At 38.4% G+C, this 22488-nt stretch overlaps 1 protein-coding gene across 1 annotated transcript; it reads right to left on the minus strand.

The window, feature by feature from the left end:
* Positions 1–4694: 4694 nt before the first annotated feature.
* On the minus strand, positions 4695–10042 carry LOC149149464 (uncharacterized). Its single transcript, XM_089442490.1, has 3 exons — positions 9675–10042; positions 9297–9534; positions 4695–8384 (listed from the first exon to the last, which is right to left on the minus strand). The coding sequence occupies exons 1-3, from the start codon at positions 10040–10042 to the stop codon at positions 4695–4697; spliced, it is 4296 nt and encodes a 1431-aa protein (XP_089298616.1).
* Between the last annotated feature and the right edge of the window lie 12446 nt (positions 10043–22488).

A 22488-nucleotide genomic window follows, 5' to 3' on the forward strand; every position in this document is an offset into this window, starting at 1 on the left:
AATCTTAGCAACAAGGTTGGCAAGGAACTTATGGGAGCCATCCACAATATCCTCAGTATCTTCCTCAATATCCTCCATACCAAACTCCATGTTATCCTTACCATTCAACTCCACCAGAACCACAACCCCATCCACATCCATCTCAAATTTACACTCCCACTCAACTACCTATACCACCATTTCCAAACCCACACATTGAAGTAGCTCAACCCACTTACAATGCTGAGATACAACACTTCCAAACATCTCCACTTGAGCTCAATGGTATTCACCATATCTCAGGAAGTGTATTGAAAAAAAGACATTCTCTTAATATCATTGAAGGACTACAGCTAGAAGAAGAAGATTCGAAAGAGAAGAACAAAGAACCATGGGCTGCAATTGATGAAGAATAAACATCAAAATTAGAGATTGAGAAAGCTCCCTCATGGTTACCATCAAATCCTCCATGTATTCAAGAGAACAATTGGCAAAAATAGGAAAGATTTGAAGGTCATAGTAGAAGAAGACATGAAGAATGATCCAGATCAGCAAAAGTACCAGAGACATCACAACTATATTGAAATATGGTTCCAGATAGTCACTAAGTTGCAACAATACTCTCTTCTTCAATTGTGATTGTATTCATCAAAGTCAAAGCATTTGATCACTCAAATTCAGGTACCTATCAAAACATACATTTCAAGCCTACACATCATTTTGTCTATCATCTTGATGTGCACATGGTTCCATTGCAAGTATTCTTATACTTGAAATTGATTTTGTTTTTCAAGTAGGGTAGGGTAGAAAAAAAATGAAAAATAAAAGAAAAAATCTCAGGTGAAAACCTCCTTGGAGGCACCTCAGATTGGCTAATTGATTGAAAACCTCCATGAGGCGGTCAATGGGTTGAAAAAAAAGAAAAAAGAGAAAACAAATAAGATCTTAGGTGAAAACCTCCTTTGTGGTGCCTAGGCATACCTACTAGTTGAAAATTTCATTGAGGCGGCTAATAGGATTGGGAGAAAAAAAAAGGAAAAAATAAAAAAATCTTTGCTTCATGCATCTCTTTGATGAATGCATGTATTCTCCAACATCTGTAAGCAACAAGAACAAGTTGATACCAAAAGGAAAATTAGTCAAGCCTAGTCAAAAGAAGTGAAATTTTGACTTTCTCCTCCTTTGCTCAAATGCTCCAACAAGGCCAAGGCCATACCAATCAATCACCCCCATCTATTTTCACCATAAACCCATCATTCTCAAGCTTCTACCATTCATTTTGCTTGCTATCTAAAAAACTACAGGATGCTCTGTTTTACTACACGATACAAAAATACATAGAGCAAAAATTTGTTTTTGACATAACTTGAAAACCATGCATCCATTTGCCAAGATGTTTTAGGTGAAGATGCATATGGATGATGGTGACATGCTCAAGAAATTTCAGTAAATTCCAGTGCATAGTTTTCAAGAAATCAACTTCCATCACCTACATCCATTTTTTCATTTTCTCAATATACGTGCATTCATTTAAAAATTTGTTTCAACGAGAGATGCATATGGATGATTGTAACATGCCTAAGCAATTTCAGAAAATTACAGTGCACAATTTCCAAGAAATTGGTCTCCATTATTTTCAAACATTTTTAGTTTTTTCTCAAGATCCGTGCATCCATTGACCAATTTTTTTTTATGGGGAGGTGCATAATGATGATGGAAACATTCTCAGAAATTTTCAGGTCAATCCATTCTACCGTTTGGGAGATATGGACAAAACAAGTCGTTGTCCTGAAAACCTACAAGATTTCTTGAGATCCTACAGGATATAGAACAACGCCTACAGGATTGGCAGTGAGCAGTTTTAAAAGGGAAAAATAGTGGTTGGATTCATCAAGCAATGTTAAGGAGGTAGGCTCTACATTTCCCCACATTTTTTCAAGTAAGAGGAACATAAAAAAACCCTTCTAGTTTGTTGAAAGTGATTGCAACATAAGGGAATTGTATACACATAATTTTTAAATTTGGTATTAGACCTATACAAACCTCCATCCATCAGAGAAAAATGACAGGGGGAACCCATCAACACAGTGAGGATTCATCAACACCCTCCTGTACTAGAGATATTCACAAGGCACAATTGGATGGGTTTGTTTGAAAAATTGAGGGGATATGATGATGAAGTAGCCAAAGATTTGCAGTCAGCTTCAACATGGAGATCCAGAGGTCAAAGAAGCTCCTCCAGAGCTTAGCAGCAATATCAGTATCATCAACATCACCATCCAACACCTACACATCAACATCAACTCAACAGCAGCATGCAGGTCTCTCCAACAACCATTAGATAGGTACAGGTATGCAATATTCTTGACCTCTTCTATTGAGCATATTATAGTTAGAAATTTGTTGTCAATGCATGAGAGATGAGGTTCTATAAGCTAATGATGGGTCAGCAGTATTAGCCGCCTTCAACTAGTTAATTGCAACTCACTCCTTCACTCATGCAATGTTGAAAAAGTCAAATTATGAAGGGTGTTGATTTCAAGGAATGAGGACGACAGTTAAAAGAAGAATTTTTTACAAAGGCCAAGTCACCAAAACACTCCAAGCCTGCCATCCACTTCATATTCACTATCTATTCATCATTCATCCATCCCATTTCATTCTTGAAAAAAATTAAAAAACAAACAGAGCATCCTCTCCATTTTCACAAACCTACACTACTCCCTTTGAGCCCTAGCATCATCATCCAATCCCTCTTCATCGTTTCTCATCACTCCCATACAGTTAGAAGACCCTGAAAGAGGAGGAATGACTACTACAGGAAGTAGAATGTTGCTACAAGAAGGAAGAAATGAACAAATTATGCTAAACCCCAAGATGGCAGAGCTTAAGAGAGACCTAATCAAAACAGAGAACTCCAAGGCCATTAGGTAGTCATCTAGGCCACAAGAGAGAAGAAGAAGGCAAAAAAATGAAATGAGGCATTCACTATCAAAACAAAACTCAAACTGTAGTGATGAAAATATGTTTTCCAAGATATCTCCAATCTCTTTCTAGCTTTTGTCCAAGGCCTAAAAATGGGAAAAAGGCATGAGAGTCAAGTTGAGGGCCTATCCTAGGCTCAAACTATCATTTATGCTAAAAAAAGGCTATCATGTAGTTTTAACAGGGTTTCTTGTAGGTTTGACGGGAATTACTACAAGATGTTCTAGTTCTCATCTACAGACAGTTTAAAGATTTTAGAGGTGTCCAAATGGAGGAACAAGGTAGTAGAATGTTGATAAGGGTATGGAAGACCTTGACAAACTGAAAAATATTTAAGAACCCATCTTGAATAAGGGGAAGAAGGCAAGCTAATGGTCTTAAGAAAAAATGATTTTTCTTTGCACAAATATGTTTTTGGGTCTGTCCTTGCAGAAATTGCAGCCAATATTCTTAATGCACAAGAGAGAGGCCACCAAGGCCATGGATGAGGCACAATGAGGTCACTAAGTTGTTCAGAGGATGAGCAACACTTTCAGCAGGGGGGTATGATGATCCTCTACATTAGACATAAATTAAGGCCCATGCCTCTAAATTAAAACACAAATTAAGGCCTATGACCATCCTTCAGTACATTAAACCTCTCTTTTTGCATTAGATAATTTATTTTTAACTTTAATATATTCATTAGGAAGGTTTATGAATAATTGGATATTTGTGCCTAATATTATTTATTTTTGTGGAATATTATGAGAATATTGGGCAGATTTTGAAGATTTGGAGGAGGAGATAATTTAGAGACTTGTTCCCTACTACATGAGGATCAATAATAAATAATAAATCAACAAGATATTATGGAATTATGGCATAGATTTTGGAACTCCAATGATTGATAAAATCTATGAATGTGTTCCACTAATTAAGGGACCAGATCCACTAGTCAAGGGATTTTGGTGGGGAAAGCTTTCTCCATTCATGGAGAACGATTCCTGATCATTTTGCATAAGTACCAAGTCGAATTTTCCTATAGGGATAGATTTTCATTAGTTTTCTTGTGGAGAGAACTCGTATTTCTACAGCTCCATTGTATTTTCTTGCAGGGATGTAATTCTATTGATGAAAATAATTAAGATTGGTGTCATGTTCAGCTTTTATATCTTGTTCTCCTCCATAGGTCTCTGATTTTCCTTGGGCTTGACCATCCCGGGAGCCTCAGAGCCCTTTTGCATCATTTTCTTTCTTTCTTTTCACACACACACACACACACACACACACACATATCTATATATATATCTATATATATATATATATATATATATATATATATATATATATATATATATATATATATATATATATATATATTTTTTTTTTTTTCCCATGGAAAAAAGTTGTAATTTCTATTAATATATAAGAAATTACATTTTGTAGATGCCGAGGCATATGCATATGGAGGCAAGATTGCCTGTCAAGATACATGAAACTGTCCAGATAAAGATATAAAAGCTTAACCGCTAACCGCTATTACTCCACGCAGGGAGTCTGATATCAACTATATTGTGTCTAAGCTTCCCTCAACAGAGAGAAAAAAAGTCCAAAATTGTATCGTCTCTGCGCAGAGAGAGATATACTATGTACCAAAACCAAAACTGTGTGTGCAAAGTCATATATACAAACCATTAAAGTAGATATGAGAAACATAATTTATACAATGAGATCAGAAAATATTGGGCTTATAGCCCAATTTGACCATGTTCTACAAAAGGTCTATGGTAGTATTGATGGTAGGAACCATCGATTTCCTCCTGTATCAGCCAGTCATTGCCCTGTAAATGCGCTGCCTCTTTTGAAAGTTGATCTGCCTCCGTGTTTTGTTCCCTGTAAATATGTCGACAGACAAAGGAGTCAAATGAGGATATCAATCTTTGAGCTTCTCCTAGAATATGCCGCAAAGTAAATGCATTACAATGAGATGCATTGTTGAGCCAGTTACACACGATTTTGGAATCACCAAACAACTGAAGATGACTGCAATGCTGTTCTAAGGCAAAATATATGAGATGTTTTGCTGTACAGAGTTCAGCAAAATTGTTAGTACCCCTGCCCAGGTTAATTTGGATTTTGAATCTGTGGGTATCATTCAGGAAAAGTATGGCTCCTCCACCACATCCTGCCTCCTGTGCAGAACCATCAAAATATGCCCACGGTTTAGATTTGTCTATGATTTCAGGTATGATGGTGCGAGGAGGGGCTATGTTATCGTCCTCAGGAAGGAGATCAAAATCAGCGATGGTATGAAGCAGTATAGAAGGCCAATGGGGGTCTTTGAGGTTGAATATGGAGTGGTTTCTAGCAATCCATATAGCCCAGCAGGCTAGTAGGGGCATGTTCCTAGCTTTTCCCTTATGGAAATGGCACCAAGAATTCCAAGCATCCTGAATGTTGTGACCGTGCCAGGCTTTTAGGGATGGGTAGTGTGCAGTGATGCAGTTCCAATACTCTTTAGAGGATGGGCAACTTAAGAAGAGGTGTTCGGTACTTTCTTCATCAAGTCGACAAAGATGACACCGAAAAGGGCCATGAAAGGATCTTTTCATCAGATTGGCACCTGTAGGGATCTTGTCAAACAGTATGTTCCACAGTAATAGGTGGGTACGAGGGGCAGCCTTGAGCTTCCAAAGTAATCTCCAGCTCGGGTTGATGGTCTGAGGTTTAAAGGGATCCATGAGTCTGATGTATCCTTCTTTAGGGGAGTATGTTTCGTTCTTCGCGAATGCCCATATAACCTCGTCCGGTTCATCTGTCAGGCGGATATGTGCCTGAGTGAGAGCTTCAGTGTATTGCTGCCAGTCAAGTCGCCATTGCTCGGGGATGTCCAAGTCATGAGCCGATTTCCAAGCCTGCTGAAGAAAGGTAGAATTATTTCGATCTCCTATGTGTTTAATGTGGATAATGCCCCTGCTGTTTAGGAACCTGATCAAGTCAGCTGGCAATCTGTGTGCATTACCACAGCCCACCCATGGATCCGTGCCTATACGAACTGCATTTCCTTCATTAATTCTCCACGTGATGCCTTGTCGCAGAAGAGGTAGTGCATTCATCATCGCCTTCCAAATGTTGGAGATGTTGTTGTTTGTGTGATGTATCTGTCTAAACCAATCCATCAAGTTCATGGGCCAGATGTATTTTGCTTGTGCAACCCGAGACCAAAGACTGTTGGTGGTGATGAGTTGCCAGCCAAGTTTTGCTGCCAGAGCTTTCGAGAACAGATCAAGCCTTTTGATGCCCCATCCTCCCCATCGTTTTGGTATTGCAATTCTGTCCCATTTGACCCAAGCAAAGATTTTCCCCGGTTGGTTACCCTTCCATAAAAATCTGCAGCATATACTTTGGAGTCTGTTCAGAATGCCTTTCGGTATCCATGCTAGAGTCATCCAGAAAACAGGTGTGGCCTCGATTACCGCCTTTATGAGTACTAATCTACCAGCACGGGAAAGATATTTGTGGTACCAGATCTGTAAGCGTTTTTCCACTTTCACAATAAGCCACGTCCAGTCTGCAATCCTATATCCAAGGGGCTTAAGCCGGAAGCCCAGGTATTTAAGCCCGTCTTCCAAATTAAGAGCGGAGAAGGGGAAACGCTGGGTAGTGTAGATGGTCTCATGCTGAGAGCATCCAAAGATGGTAATTGTAGATTTTCCTTCATTAACTATCATCCCGGTTGCCTGCTGAAAGAGTTTGAATATATTTTGTAAGACCGAGGAGTCTCCAATGCTGCCATTTAAGAAAATAAGAACGTCATCAACAAACAATAGATGGGTCAGATATAAGTTCTCCGAAATCTTGATACCAACCAACTGATTTCTGTTGCGGGCAGCAATGATGGATCTACTTAAACCTTCCATTATAAGTAAAAATAGGAGAGGGGAGAGAGGGCATCCCTGCCTGAGTCCTCTCTCGGATAGGAAGAAAGGTGTGGCTTCCCCATTTAGTAAGACACTGTAAGATACATCCTTGATGCAGCTCATGATCCATTTGATGTATGCATAGGGGAACCCCAGATGAGTCAATAATAATCTAATATAGAGCCAATTTGCTCTATCAAATGCCTTCGAGAGGTCCACTTTCAAGATCATGCCTTTCTGCTTCTTCGTCTGCAAAGTGTGAAGAAGTTCCTGAGCAGTGGCAATCGCCTCATGTATCTGTCGATGCTGTAGAAAAGCAAATTGCTCAGAAGATATATGTCTAGACAGGATTGGCTTCAGGCGATTTGCGATAATCTTAGCAATAATCTTATACAGACAGTTACAAAGGGAGATGGGTCTGAAATCATTGAAGGAGGAAGGGGAATCAGATTTCGGAATGAGGGCAATGAAGGTGGATTTGATGGCCGAGGAAATATTGCCACTTCTTCTACAGTCCTCCACAATCTTGAGTAAATCATCCCCCAGGATATCAAAGAATGCAATATAGAATTCGATGGTCCACCTGTCAGGTCTGGGGCTCTTATCTTTCTTGAACCATTTTATAGTAGCTTCAAGTTCTTCCTTCGTCACTTCCATCATCAGGTTCTCCGAGTCTTCCTGTTGCACAAACCTAGGGAAAAGTTCTGCAACCCACATTATTTCCAAAATATTCACTTCTCTAGGCGCCTTGTAGATGGTCTTGAAGTGCTCATTGGCTAATCTAGCCAAATCCTGCTGAGTTGATACCACTTGGCCCTGTTCATTTTGAAGTTCCCAGATAGTATTAATGGCTTTCCTTCCATTGGAAAATTTATGATAGAACTTAGTGTTGTTATCACCTTCAGTGAGCCAGATTGCCCTGCTTCTGAGACGCCAGCTCTCCTCTCTTTCCTTCAGGATTTGGGAACGCTTTGAGACTAGGGAAGTGTATAGGTCCTTGTTTGCCTGTGATAAGAAGGTACCATTGGATGAGTCCTCATATAAGGCTATGGCTCGTTCTGCTTCCTTCAAAATATTATCATCGTTTATCCGTTTCTGGTGTGCCCAATTTCTAGAGATCCTCTTAAGTTCTATCAACTTCCTGATAAAACCAGCAGTATGATCCTCCCGTTCCAAGATAGGGTTGGTTTTCCAATATTCAGATACCAGTTGCAAATAGGAGGGATCCTTGAGCCAGGAGGCATTGAATTTGAAGGGGCTTTTAATCCTCTGAATGTTATCCGACAGTTCCAAAAATATAGGTCGATGGTCAGATATGCCGCCAGTACCAACCCACTGCCTAATGTGAGGATGAACGTTTAAGAAGGCTTCTTTGATAAGAAATTTGTCTAGCCTTCTTGCAAGACTGTGATCGCCACTTCGGTTGTTAGTCCAAGTATACTGGATCCTGACTGAAGGAATGTCTACCCACTGATGCTCTTCGAGTAAGGTAGAGATAGTGTCGGAGAGGCTATCAACCTAGGCCGAGTGGCCCCAGGATTCACAGAATCCCAACGAGAAATTCAAATCTCCTCCCAGGATGATGTTATCAGCCTGTAACAGTTCAGAGTCGAGAAGGGACCTCCAAAATGTTTCCCTATCCACACAAGGGCCATATACGTTCAAGATACGGATTTCAGATCCAAGAGAGTGGGCGTATATGTCTATACCAATGAAACCTCTGCCTCCCCATAAGTTCCTGAGCTCCATAGACTTGTTACAGAAACCTATGGCAGTACCGCCCGATCTCCCAGACGCATCCATAGCATGGAAGGTCCAATTCGGCAGCCATGAGTTAAGAGTGGGAATGAGGGAAGCAGCCGAGCAAAGGGTTTCTTGTAAGAAAATGACATCCAACTCGGTCGATGTGAGCAGTCTTCTGAGAGCTAGTTTTTTGGGAGGGCTAGCAACCCCTCGGCAATTGAATGATAAGAATTTCATGGAGGGTGAGGCAGAGGGCCGTTCCTTGCTCTAAGGGCCCTGTCAATGGTTTGTTGTCGCCCGAGGGCAACTTCTTCACCCGCGGTGTGTCTGGCTTTTGTTAACTGAGAGGGGCGTCCCCTAGATGATTTAAGGGAGGCCGGGGGAATCACAGGGTCCAGACCAATCGCATCTAATCCCTTATCCTTTGATCTGGAGTGGAGAGGGTACCGGGGGGATATAGGGGGAGAGAGGGGGGGGATAGAAGGGATGGAGGTTGAAATCAGGGAGGGGATGCTGGGGGTAGTGATGGGGGGGGGGGGGGGGGGGAAGGGGGAGGGAGCAAATGAGGGAGGAGGGAGGGATAAAGCCCAGGGATCTCGGGAGAGCCGAAGTGTCCGAGGGTGGAAGAAAAGGGGGGGAAGTACCCATGCAAGTATGAGATGCAAAAACTTTAGATAAGCCAGATACAGGAGGAGAGAGAGGGGAAGCAGGGAATAACATACCCGCTGTCGAGATAATCTCCTTTGCTGGACCAGAGCTTGTTGGAGGAGGAGGCGAGGAAGGAATGGAGTCCGCTGGTCGCTTGTCAGATGCCACTTTGTCAGGAGATCTCCGAGGTTCCCCTGCATTTTCTGGTACAGTGTCTTCCTCGCACTGAGTAGGGCTTCCTCCCGTCTGCTCAATCTCCAGTCTCTGATCAATGCCCCTGTTCTTTTGCAAGAGTGGGCAATCCTTGTACAAGTGCCCTACTTTGTGATGTATTCCTGAAGCCCTCCTCTTGTGTCAATATTAATAAGGATGTGAGCATATGCCATCATACCCGTGAGAAAATAGGACTTGTCGTACTCCATGTAGGTGCCAATAGCGTTGTCGATCCGTCTGAATATGTCTTCAGACCAATATTGTAATGGGAGACCTGGGAGCCGAATCCACACTGGTCCTATACCAATTTGTTCAGTCTTTGGATTGAAGAGAGGCGTCCAGCGTTTTAGAAGAACCGGGGCATGCTCAAAGTGCCAGTAGGAGGATAAGACCCAATTAGTGTGGTCGGCACGAGCGAATCTCAAGGCAAACCATCCCCTCACAAAATTCTGCACGAAGGGGATGTCAACCAGATGGTGACCCCAAACCTCTGCCGCCCAGGCCTTTAGGCGGGCGGCCGTGTAGTTCCGGCCCCTGATGCGACTGAACAAGACTCTGTTAGCGAAATCCATAGTTTCTCCCCATTGAATGTCTTCTTCTAATCGCAGGAAAATTTTGTTCGCCTTAGATTTGTAGCACTTGTACTTCTTCTTGGTCCCTTGAGGGGGAGGCGAATGCTGTACCCAACCTGGAGGAGGGTCCAAAGAAACAAGGGGAGGGCAAGGGTTTGATGAGGAGGGTGGGAGATCGTCAGCCGAATAAGGTAAAGTACCGGCAAGAGGCGGCACGACGGAAAAACAGCTAGAAGGAGGAGCAAAGGAGGCCTATAGGTTTAAACCGACAATTCCCCCGGTCATTGGTGGAGGAATCCAGGTTTGTGAGCCTGCGGTAAGAGGGTATAAACCGACAGTTCCCCCGGTCACTGGTGGAGGAATCCAGGTTTGTGAGCCTGCGGTTAGGGTTTAGGCAGGCGGAAATGAAACCGAGGGATGACGGAGAGGCCGGGGGGGTAGATAACGATGGCCAGGTAGGAGGGTCATCTGGCAGGACCATAGGATGGGTCCGGAAGGGTTTAGCCAAAGAGTAGCTAGAGCTGAACAGTCCAGCCGACATGGGAAATGAGGAGTTCCAGATGGATACCCCCTCCAACGGGTCTTCGGAATAGTCCACGGCATCAATATCCTCCATGTCGACAGCTGCTCCTTGGAACGGAGGGCACCTCGTAACTGCAGGAGAAAACGGAGAAGATACCAAAAACCTCGGACCGGACAGCCAGGATACAGGTGCAGACCGCGGATAGAGACGGTCGGTAACGGAACAACGAATAAACCCCCGAGTAACTCGAACAGGTCAAAACCCCCGGTGGAGAGAAACCGCAACAGGTAGTATGCAGTAACGGAGACACAAACGATAGAGACAGAGCAGGTTCAGCGGTCGTCCATGGTTAGCCGCAGAAAAACGAAAACCCTAACCGTAACCCTCTTGAGCAGTCTCCTTTTTCACTTTTTATTCACATGCATCTCTAGTTTTTATTTCTTTCTATTTCTGCATTTAGTATTAATGATTTCTTGTTGTAGGATTGAGTTAAATGGTTGATGTAAGTTCTTTTGCAGGATCACAAGAACTATTTCATCCTTGGAAAAGCTTTGGAAGTTCATAGTAATCATTGAGTTGTTTGGATTAGTCTTCTTATTCCCAAATCTAGATTGCTTGACCTCCTTTTTAGCAAAGAACAATAAATTTATGATATTCTTTAGAGCATGCTAAATAGCTTCAATTGAGTTGGTTCCACTTGCATTAAATCATAAAAACATTCTAGTTTGTAATAAAAATTACCCCATTGCATTTGCACTTGATTTGGTTAGGCATTTTTTAGATTTACTAGCTCACTAGTTCTCGAATTTCTAGATTTTCGACTAGTAATGTTTTTCTATTTTTTAGCATGGGTTAACAGAGGTCTTTTTGAGTGATTCCACTTGGAATGGGGACCTAAGACATCGTAGTTAATAACAAAATTTGTCCCAGACAATTTGGATTTGATTTGCTTGGTCATTCAATGAATTATAGTAAATTTGTACATCCTGTAGTAAATCACTGTAGCATCTTATAGGAAAGCTTGTTTTGAGCCCAAATTGAGAAAAAACATCATTGAAGCTGGGATTAGGCCTCTACTTGACCTCCATGCCATCAAGACCATTTTAACCCTCTTGCTCCACACTTAGGTCAACATTTTGCTAGTTTTCAAGAGTAGGATTTGATTTCCATTTCTTTTATCTTTAGTCTTACATTAGATCTCATCAATGTTTTATATCATTCTACAAAGTTTTCCTCATGCATGAAGTAGGCAACTAACTCATGAAATTTTGTTTCCTTTAGATAATTGAAATTCTTCTTGCTTGCATGATTTTTGGGTAAATGCCAATGTTTGATGCAATGCAAGTGTTTTAGGAGGACAGGGAGATCTCATAGTCAACAATCTCATCCCAACTTCATCCACCCATGGTCCTCACTTTCTTTCACTAAAGCCTCACCAGTTTCATCATTTCACAACGAAACTTCTCCAAGATTTTTGAGAAAATCCATCCATCTCTCAACTTTGGTTTTGAGTTCTAATGTGGTCCTAGGCACTCCCTTGCCTCATTCCATCCACCAACCACCTTCCCTAAGCTTTCCATCACCTTCAACATCCATCCTTTTGCTCTCGGCTGTATCCTGTAGGTTTTCAGGGGATCCTGTAGGTTTTCCTGTAGTGGCATGTTTTGAGGCCGAATTGAGGAAAAAGCCTCTAGGAAGCTAGCAAAGGGTCCCTACTTGTCTCAAAAGCTTTTTGACCATTCACCATCATCTCCAAGCCACTTGCCACATCACCAAAAGAGATTAGCTTTCACACTCTCACATGAAAGATGACAAAACGAAAAACAGATTTATTTTATTCATTTACATGCAGAACAGTAGAAGGTTTGATGGTTTGAATCTTCATGCTTAGGACAATAGGATTGCATACATGTTAACTTAGCATTCTTTTGAAGCAAATCCTCTTAGCAGTTACCTAGAAAATGGTGTGTTTTAGCATTTGATATCAGTCTCTTTCCTTGTACTTTCTTTCTTGCAATAGGTTAAGGTTCCATTTTTGTACATTTCATCTTCTGCAATTAAGTTTAGGATTTGACTTCAGTACATGCACTCCATTACATCATGACAGCAAAGGAAGGACACATTGTATGCTGCACATATCGTGCCGATACCTCTAAATTTGTACGAACCCCAGGTTGATAATTAAAGTCGTTAGCCTTGGGAGTTGCAACATTCTTGTTGCAATACTAAGGTTCATCATCAGTTCCTCTCAATACTATCAATGCCAATTCTGCCCTACCGGAGAACAACTCCCATGCTCTTGGCTCTTGAGGTTCATCAATAATCATCCTTGATTAGTTTATGGTTTTCTTAGTTGTTTAATATACTATGTGGTGTCTAGTTTATTTTTTGTGGTGTCCTTATGTTCAACTTAGTTATCTCATGTTATATTTTTGTAAAGGGTGACCTAGTTCAAGTTTATGTATTTGAAGCAAGACACCCTAGGTTTTGGACCAAGACAAATGCGTATCATGCCCCATTTTTATGTATATGAAATGGGGAATTTTGTTCAATCTAGATCAGTCAAAGTTTTGAAAACTTCTCAATGTAATGCTTCATGTAATTTCCTCAGTTATTGATAGAAAAGCATAGACATATTTACAAAAAAATTCCGAGGCATGAAAATATGGCCTTGTATAATTATTTAATCACTTTGAAGTAATACTTGATATGGTTGTGTCAATATGTTTCAAATTTTATTTCCAATTGCACCATTATCAACCCAGATCTATCTTAACTCTAAATTAACCTAGTCTTGAGGGATCATACCTCTTTTCACTGTAAAATAGGTTTTCACATTTTATCCCTCTCAACCTTGAGTAGGTTTGGAGTTAAGATGGATCCAAGTGAGTTTAATCCATACTAATTATAAATACTTAATAATTATAAATATAATTATTCTTTTTTTTTTTTATGTAAATATTTACACAGGACGAGACAAGACATTACAACATCACTTCCATCTTAGGATGGAGAACACCTCTAGGCTCAAAATTTTAATATAGATTTATTTTTTAATAAAATATTAAAATAGATTTATTTTTATTAAATTTTTTATATACAAATAATTAATAAATTTTGTTTAACCAACATAGATCCATCTTAACTTCGATCTGATCAAATCTCTCAAGATGAAAATTTCTTTTTGAGTGTAAAACTTGAGGAAAGGTTTTCACCTCAAGAAATTTCTCCCTTCCCTTGGTAGATCTTTAGTTTATATGAATTTATAGTGGTTCTTAGTAATATTATTTATACTATATGAATTTCACATCTATATGTCTAACACTATTATCAATTTTAATTTTATTAAAACCTTGATTTAATTTCTATGGAATATCCACAAAATAACCTTTTTTCGAGATTTAGTTAAATAATGTTATAAAATTAAATTAAAAGAAGACATTTATAAAATATTTTGATTGTGAAATGAGTTATGGTTTTTGGGCATGTGTTATTGATAAGCCATGGTATTGGCCCATGGTATTGTAACAAAGCCTATTTACAAGTTAATAATAGCCATGGTAAAGTGAGGGTGAATATTCATGGTTAAGAATCTTGTTATATTGTAAGTATTAAGTTTTTATGTGCTTAATAATTAAATTTAAATGTGGTTCATATTTATTTAATTTATATGGTAAAATGGATTTGAATTTATAGCTATTATTTATATGTTATATATATTTTATGTGATATGTGTATTATCATTTTATTTTATATGGTAGAACTTGAAGAAAATCAACGTTTGCCATATTTGATCCCTCTCAAAGCTTGATAAGAGCTAACATATATCTATGTTTTTTTTCATTTGATTTATACAATAAAGACATAGTCTCTATATATAAATAAAAAGATATTTGTATTGAATGTTTTTTTGTTATTTTTGTTTCTCTATCTCTCATAGATATTGAAATATTTTAGTTATAATTTATATTTATTTTCTAATTTACTGATTTAAATTGAATAAATTACACATATAAGTCAAAGGGTCTTAGCCCTTAGGGTTAGCTCAATTGGGAGTCTTCGTCGTTAAAGCACCTTTTCTATTGAGAGGTCACAAAGTTCAATTCTCTTGATAATCTTGAGGTTAGGCTTCGTGGTTGAGTTGACATGAAGTGATCCCTTCAAGTCGATCTTCCTAGTACAAATATTCCTGGATGTAGCGGTCACCCATCTCGAGAGTCCCTGAACCACATAGAAAAGAAGAAGAAGAAGAAGAAGAAAAGTTCAAAGGAAGAATCCTAGTCGGAGTAGTTTGGTGAACAATTTGTTTCCCCATGTTGTGATCGAATAGTTGAATAGTTGTATTTGGTGTAAAAAGTAATATATATATATATATATACCTTCAATTCAGTTCAATTGGTTGTATTGTAATTTTGTTTATATTAATAAAATTACAAATATTTTTTTGAGGATATATATATATATATATATATATATATATATATATATATATATATATATATATATATCCTCAAAAAAATATTTGTAATTTTATTAATATAAACAAAATTACAATACAACCAATTGAACTGAATTGAAGGTATATATATCTATATATATATATATATATATATATATATATATATATATATATATCCTCAAGTGTTAGCTCAGTTGGTTGAGTTCTCGTTGCTAAGTACCTTGCTAATTGGGAGGTCACAGGGTCAAATCTCCTCGACGCCCTTGGGGTTAGGCCCTACTTGTCTGGTCGACAGGTAGATCCCTTAGGGTTGTTTTGCTTGGATTTTCCCATGGATGTAGCGGCCACCTAATATCCGTGAACCACCCTGATATATATATATATATATATATATATATATATATATATATATATATATATATATATCTTCAATTCAATTCAATTGGTTGTATTGTGATTTTGTTTTCATTAATAAAACTACAAACTTTTTTTTGAGGAAAAATTTATACTCTACATATCACATTAAAATAAATGTAAATAACCTTGATATTTTAGATATTTAGTTTTTTTATGTTTAAATTTAATTAATAAATATATAATCATGCTACATATAAAATATAATAGTAATTGTTAATTAAGATCAATTTTAATATATAAACTAAAATAAAGGTGATCCAAATGATTCATATTCTCAACTATGATATTTTAATTTTTTTTATTTTAATTGAAATAATAAACATATAAAAACTCAACACTTACAGTAAACTCATATATATATATATATATATATATATATATATATATATATATATATATATATATGGAAACAATCCTATATATTCAAAAATTGAATATGTACATGTTATTGATAGTCATAAAACTATCCATTGAGAAACAAAATCATCATACTTTTAGCTATCTATCTCATCTCTTTCCAATAACCATTGTTATGCCTACATCAAAAAAATGATCTATTAACAAGCCTGGACATTGAAATAGACCAAAAAAAGGATTAGAGAATAGTCTTCATAAAATCCACCTCGACCCCTTTACTGAGTTCATAAATATTGACCAAACCAATGAGGCAGGGAGAGTTCTTCCTTTGGCAAGGCATCAACTTCTTCATTTAACACACAAAGATTATGACAATATGAGATCCACTCAAAAGATCCAAAAAATTGTTGGATATCACTCAGAGGAAGCTCTAGGCCTAATATTGCTCATCGAAGCTCTTGGATTTTCCTAGTCTATGACCAATTTTGAGTCGCCCATGACTTGTACCTTTTGAAAATATTTTTGCATACAATTTCCAAAAGAAACCAAACGGTTATGAACTCTTCCTTGTTGTTTGATCCTCTTCCTAGGGCATGTATGTAATACATCAAATGTGAATGACTGAAATATAGAACAACCCTTGACCCCACACCAAGGCAAGTGACTTTGATAGGCCCCATCAAAATATCCCTAAAGAATATCAAAGTCCAATTCGTGAATGTTTGGCATCCTTGACTTTTTCAGCGTTGGATCAACTTTAAATTCAAGTGCAAGAGAGCTAACTTTAGCTACACAATGGAAAATCGTAAATGATCTTATCAACTTATTTGACTTCCAAGATCTGAAATAGTTTGCAAGGCTATACCCCTCCAAACATGCTTTGGGCTTGAATTCCATCCAAATGAGAATTATAATGTAAGCTACAAAAATACATAGCATAAACAAATGCTAAGAGGATTCTTCCTAAGACTGACATAGTGGGCATCTACTAGGCTCAATCCATCCACACTTAAAAAACGCAACCCAAGTTAGTAGTTTTCCACTGAGGGCTAGCCATGAATTAAGCTTTACTTTAAGCAGAGGGTTAACCTTCCAGATTTCCTTCCACCACCATAATTTTTTCCCATCATATTTGATTTCACTCCAAGCTTTGCCATGCAGTCACCAGCCTGGGGACTTTTTGTACAACAGAGAAAATCTAGTATGTTATCCCTTAGGGAAATGAAGTCTGAACATAGCATACCAGTAAAACGATCCCATTTAGTTTCCACATCACTAAGAAGGCCCAATGAGGAGGCCAAATTCCAGCTAATTCTACCTCTTGCTTGGGGAATTTGTGCCTTGACATCCACCATATAGAGTATATTTTCCTATTTGAGTGCTTGAAGAAGGGGATTCAAAAGACGATAATTGTCATTGGCTCCAAACCAAGGATCTTCCCCTGTCCTAATTTTTCATCCATCCCCAACTCACTAGGTTACCCATTTTCCAGCCAAGGGAAACTCCCTCACTAGGGCCTTCCACACAATTGAACCCTTGTCTAATTTATGAGGATGTAGAAACCACTTGGAAATTAACATCCCTAGAAAGTATTTTCTTCCAAAGGGAGTTTCCTTAGGTGAGTCTCCATAAATTCTTGCCTACAAGAGCTTTGGAAAACATATGAATATATTTTACAACCCATCCTCCAATGTCCTTGGGGCTAGCTAAATGGGACCATTTTACTAGCACCATACTTTATACTTTTTGGCTTCCATCCACCAAACTTGAAAATTGACTCTTATGATCATAGAAAGAATACCTTTAGGTACTGCAATAATATAATTTTAGTACACTAGAATAATTTCTAGCATGAATTTCATCAGATCAAAATGACCTCCATGAGACATAAATCTAAGAGCCCAAATGAAAAGTCTTGCTTCCACCTTTTTCACCATACATAATCCATATGATTTCCTATAATTATTGGGCTTTATAATGAAACCCAAGGATTTAATCCCATCTTCGAACTGCTTCTCATAAGAAAACTTTTGAGGTCTAAAATGGGCCTCAAAACAAAAAAGTACAACCAAAATTAAGTTTATAAGAACCACTAGGATTCAAGATGATGTCAACCATGGGAGATGGTTCACCAATTTTGGAGTAAAAAAGTAAAAAGATTAAAAAATAAAAAACTACTTTTTCAACTTACCTCCCTATGATTTTACACAAATTTCAAGTATGATCGCTTGTTGGATGCTAAATTTAATCCCTAATCCAAGGAGTAACCATGTTGCATACTTTCGATGGACCTTGCTACATGAAAGTATGCAACATGGGTACTCCTTGGATGACGAATTAAATTCCGCATCCAACGGGTGCTCCCACTCAAAATTTGAGTAAAACTATAGGGAGGTAAGTTGACAATATGAGTTGAAAAAAAAGTTTTTGCTTTTTTATTTTATAATATTCCTTAGGAGGCACATTTTAGACCTCAAAATTTCATCAATGTCTCAATAGTAAAGGGATTCACCTCAATGGTAAAGGGATTATGGAAAAGGAAAAGGACAAGAAAAATAAAAGAATTACAACTTGTAAAAATTGTAATGAAGCTTTGTAATGAATTGTAATTATTTTTTGTAGACAATCCCATTCCTTCATTACAACTAATGTGCCAATTCCTCAATGTAGGAAATAGCTTGATTGGATCTATATCAATAAGATTGTTCTTGATCCTGAAATTAGCAAAGAAGGGGCTTTGTGGATCCAACCGAGGGTTAGGATGCCATACTTCTTGCAAGGATAACATGAAATTGTGATCACCCCCTAGAATGGTAAAGGGATTCACCAATGTATCTATGGAAACCAAATCCTCCTGCTATGGAATGCGATCATAATAAGGCCCATGGACATTTAAAATTGAAACCAGAGAAGCACAATAACTCCAATTTCAAAAAAATGACTGAATCAAAAATGGAAGAGGAGATAACCTTGCAACCGAGACTCCACCTAGTAATCAACCCACCTGAGAGTCCATAAACATCAACATGACAGAAGGACCAAAGTTTCAAAAAAATCTTAAGAACCTGTCTAGCTTTTATCATAGAACACATAGTCCCTTATATCGAAATAATATCAATATTTTTGCTCGCAACAAGCCTTTTGAAGGCTAGATTTTTATGTGTGCCCCTAAAACCCCTCACATTGGAGAGAAAGATCATATCAACCCTTTAGAAAGGGAATTACTAGTTTCAAGGGCGTGAGAAATTGAGACTTTTTTACCTCTCTTGATCTCCATTAATGTTTTTTCTTGAACTTTGTGAAGATTGGATTTGCGCCCTACTAGATTGTGGGGAGAAAACCCAATGCAAGACCTTTTCTTGATGGAGGAACTTCAATTTAACATGAGGGAAAAGAGCATAGCTCTTCTTCTATTGAGGAGCATAGATAAGAGACATGGGAGCATGGGAGGGGGTCAAATTCTAAGTAGACGGAAAATCAACCTTAGGTACTTGTGGTTGAGGATTAGAGGAGGAAAGGGGTGGAGGCAACCCTAGGAAGGCCATGGTACACAAAACCCCAGAAGAGGAGCAAGAGGAGGACCCAAGGGGAGAGGAAGAAATAGAAGACGAAACAAGTGAAGAGGGGAAGATAGAGCTAGAAACCTTAGCAAAGGATCCCATACAATCATTTGAGACACCTGTAGAGGAAGGAGACGATTGGAAAATTAATTCAACTAGAGCTGAAGAAGGAGGTCCCTGCAAGGAACCTTTAAAGACATAAGTGGCATTATTCTTCGAACCTTTAATATTTACAAATTTATAAGAAACAGGGCCAACCCTTATGTATTCAGTCTTTTTATGGCCAACCTCATGATAGATGAAACACCACAAGGGGAGCTTCCAGTAATCCAATTTTTTATTCCATATATGGTTGTCTAGGTTCAAATCTGACTTAATGACAGGTCCATAATTCAAATTCACTTCAATTTTCCAAACCCATCTATGATCCTTCTTTGATTCCCATTCAACTCCAATTTGATAAAAGAACCCAATTTGTTCTCATTTGTGCTCAAAATTTCAACATTCTAAAAGAGAAAAGGTGGTCCAGGGAGGATCACCTAGAACTTCATAACATTAACTAGCTCTCAAGCTAGATGAAACTCAAATGTCCATCTATAAAGCGAAAACCCTACATAGGTCCAACTCCAATTCATTTCTAGAATTCACGAATAATTAGCCTCACTACAACCAACCCCTTATTAAGATATTAGGGGTTGCCAAAACTCTGCTAACTGAGAACCCAAAGCAGAATCCAAGAACGATTTCTCACTAAAGAAATTAACCAATGTTTTACTCATGTAATCCATGATATAGGAAATCTCATTGTCTTTAGTTACAATTGAGCTAACAAACCCCCTTCACCTTCGCAACCACCTGCTATTCCTACTCAGAAATTTTGCATCTAATTGAGCAGGGGGAGGCACAACGCCGACTAAGGGATCAAATGCTAGAAACAAGCTACATTGCACTACTCTCACTGAATGATTGACTTGCAAAGCAACATGTGGAAGAGAAGGCATTAGAAGGGAACAAGTGGATGGATCCCTAGGGGATGAAACAGGGGAAAAACCATATGTCTAATTTGCAATAAATGTGGAAGATCCTAGAAAAGCATCCACAAGAGTTTCCAACGAGCTAAGTTACTATAGAGTATACTCCTCTTATGGCGAAGGGCTTGACTTTATTTTGGGCCAGGTTTATAGTCCACCTTATTAGCTCCCGAATATTACATGTGGTAGGAGACCCAACTAGATAACACCTCTCTTGTCTAGAATTGGACTCACACAATTATAACTGGATACTTAAGAAATCTCACATGTATACTCTAAATCATAGAGAACTGAGACTTGTGGTCTCTCTAATTAATGTGAAAAAACCTTCTCCTACCCAAACAAAAAGAAAAACAAAAAAAATCCCTCCCCTACCCCACTTTGTATGTGTGTAGCACATTAGAAAGTCAACTACCAGTCAAAATCTTTCTCTTCGCTTTTCACACTTTATGGCTACATGTCAACTACAGTCGACTCTGATGTGACTTCTGGTTCCATTGAGCTTAGTACTCTTTGAATATTCATCGAAAACAACAAAAGTGTAAAAGAAAATTCTACAATGAGAGGAGAATAAGACGTGGCCGGATTCACTCCGATGATTCAGTTTGCCATCCTCGTCATCCTTCTTGTTGATATTCTCAAAGCTCTGTGTCTTTAATTCAAATTGAATAAGTAGAACAAAGAAACAAAAGCCCAATTTCAACACTAACAGACTGTGCAGAAAACTTTCATCCCAAGTATCCCCTGCAGCCAGACTTAGCAACACTATGAAGACACACATAATCACGGTAGATTAAACTCAGAGCCTTATCAGCTAATGGACAATATGCATGTCTTCCGCTTACGTGTCCCACTAGAAGATATCATTGCGTAAACCTGTCATTCCCAAATTATTTGGTGTAAGTGACCCATTCATTGAACCCACGACCCTGGCCGTAATGTGTGAGTTGAATGAAGGGCGGGGACAATAATGTGCTCTTCGCTATCTGGAGGCCAACGCATGGTCACTGCTTAAATCTGAATTTTGAGGCGCCCGAACCAACGATGGAGAAATAGGCAATTTTTTATGGAGTGGCGCAGGGAATGAGACATGGTCCGCACAGAACACAATGCAGTGGTGTCGACATTGCATCACAACTCAGAGAGTGGGCACTGTTTCCTACCACGTGGAAGTTTTAGTGTGTCATTGGATGAGTACCACATACGAGTTGGGTAATCGGCCACGACTACTCAATTGACTACTTCACCAACCTTTTGTTTTGATTCCATGGACCTACACAAATTTTCTCAGCTGTATCACTCGCATGAATTCTCTGGCATCTGAACATGAACCTTATTCCTAATAATGTTCTGCACATTAATCCTCTGGGATTTGAACATAATCTTGATCTCAAACATGAAAATGGATATTATTTGACTTTCAGTGGTCCTTCTTACTTATATTAATAAACCAAATCATCATTCTTTTTTCAGAGAGAAATCTATCATATGGCCGAAGCCCACAGATTACAATCAATATGGCCGAAGCCCACAGATTACAATCAATATGGCCGAAGCCCACAGATTACAATCAATATGGCCGAAGCCAACAGAATACGGCCAAAGCCAGCAGATTCATTACAGCATAGCCGTCACATATTCGCGGGCCTCCGCAAGGATCGAACAAGACTAAGGTGCCAAAACCATCCGCCCCACCGTCATATCATGCACCTCACGTGCAAACCAAATCATCACTCTATCAATTCATTATCTTAATCTTTCGCATTTGAACCTGAATCCTATTTTTAAACATGTTCCCTGTGAAAGTTTGAATAACGAATCCGTCTCGTTTATATAAATAAAAACCAAAGTCTCACTCTTATCAATTTATTTTAAACATGCGTTTTTATGTGGTCTGGTAATAAATTTTATCAAACTGAATCAGTCACTTTAACCAATACACACTTTTATACTCGTTATCAATATCAATACGGTGTTTTTAATAACTATACACCTCATTTATACAGATAAACCAAACTATCACTTTCTCAATTTATTTTAAACATGTGTTTTATATGTTCGTAGATAAATTTTATCCAGGTATCAGTCACTTCCAACAC

The sequence above is a fragment of the Pinus tabuliformis genome, chromosome 9, assembly GCF_031772625.1.
Source record: "Pinus tabuliformis cultivar Carrire ecotype Pingquan chromosome 9, CPIR1, whole genome shotgun sequence".
NCBI classification, from domain to species: domain Eukaryota; kingdom Viridiplantae; phylum Streptophyta; class Pinopsida; order Pinales; family Pinaceae; genus Pinus; species Pinus tabuliformis.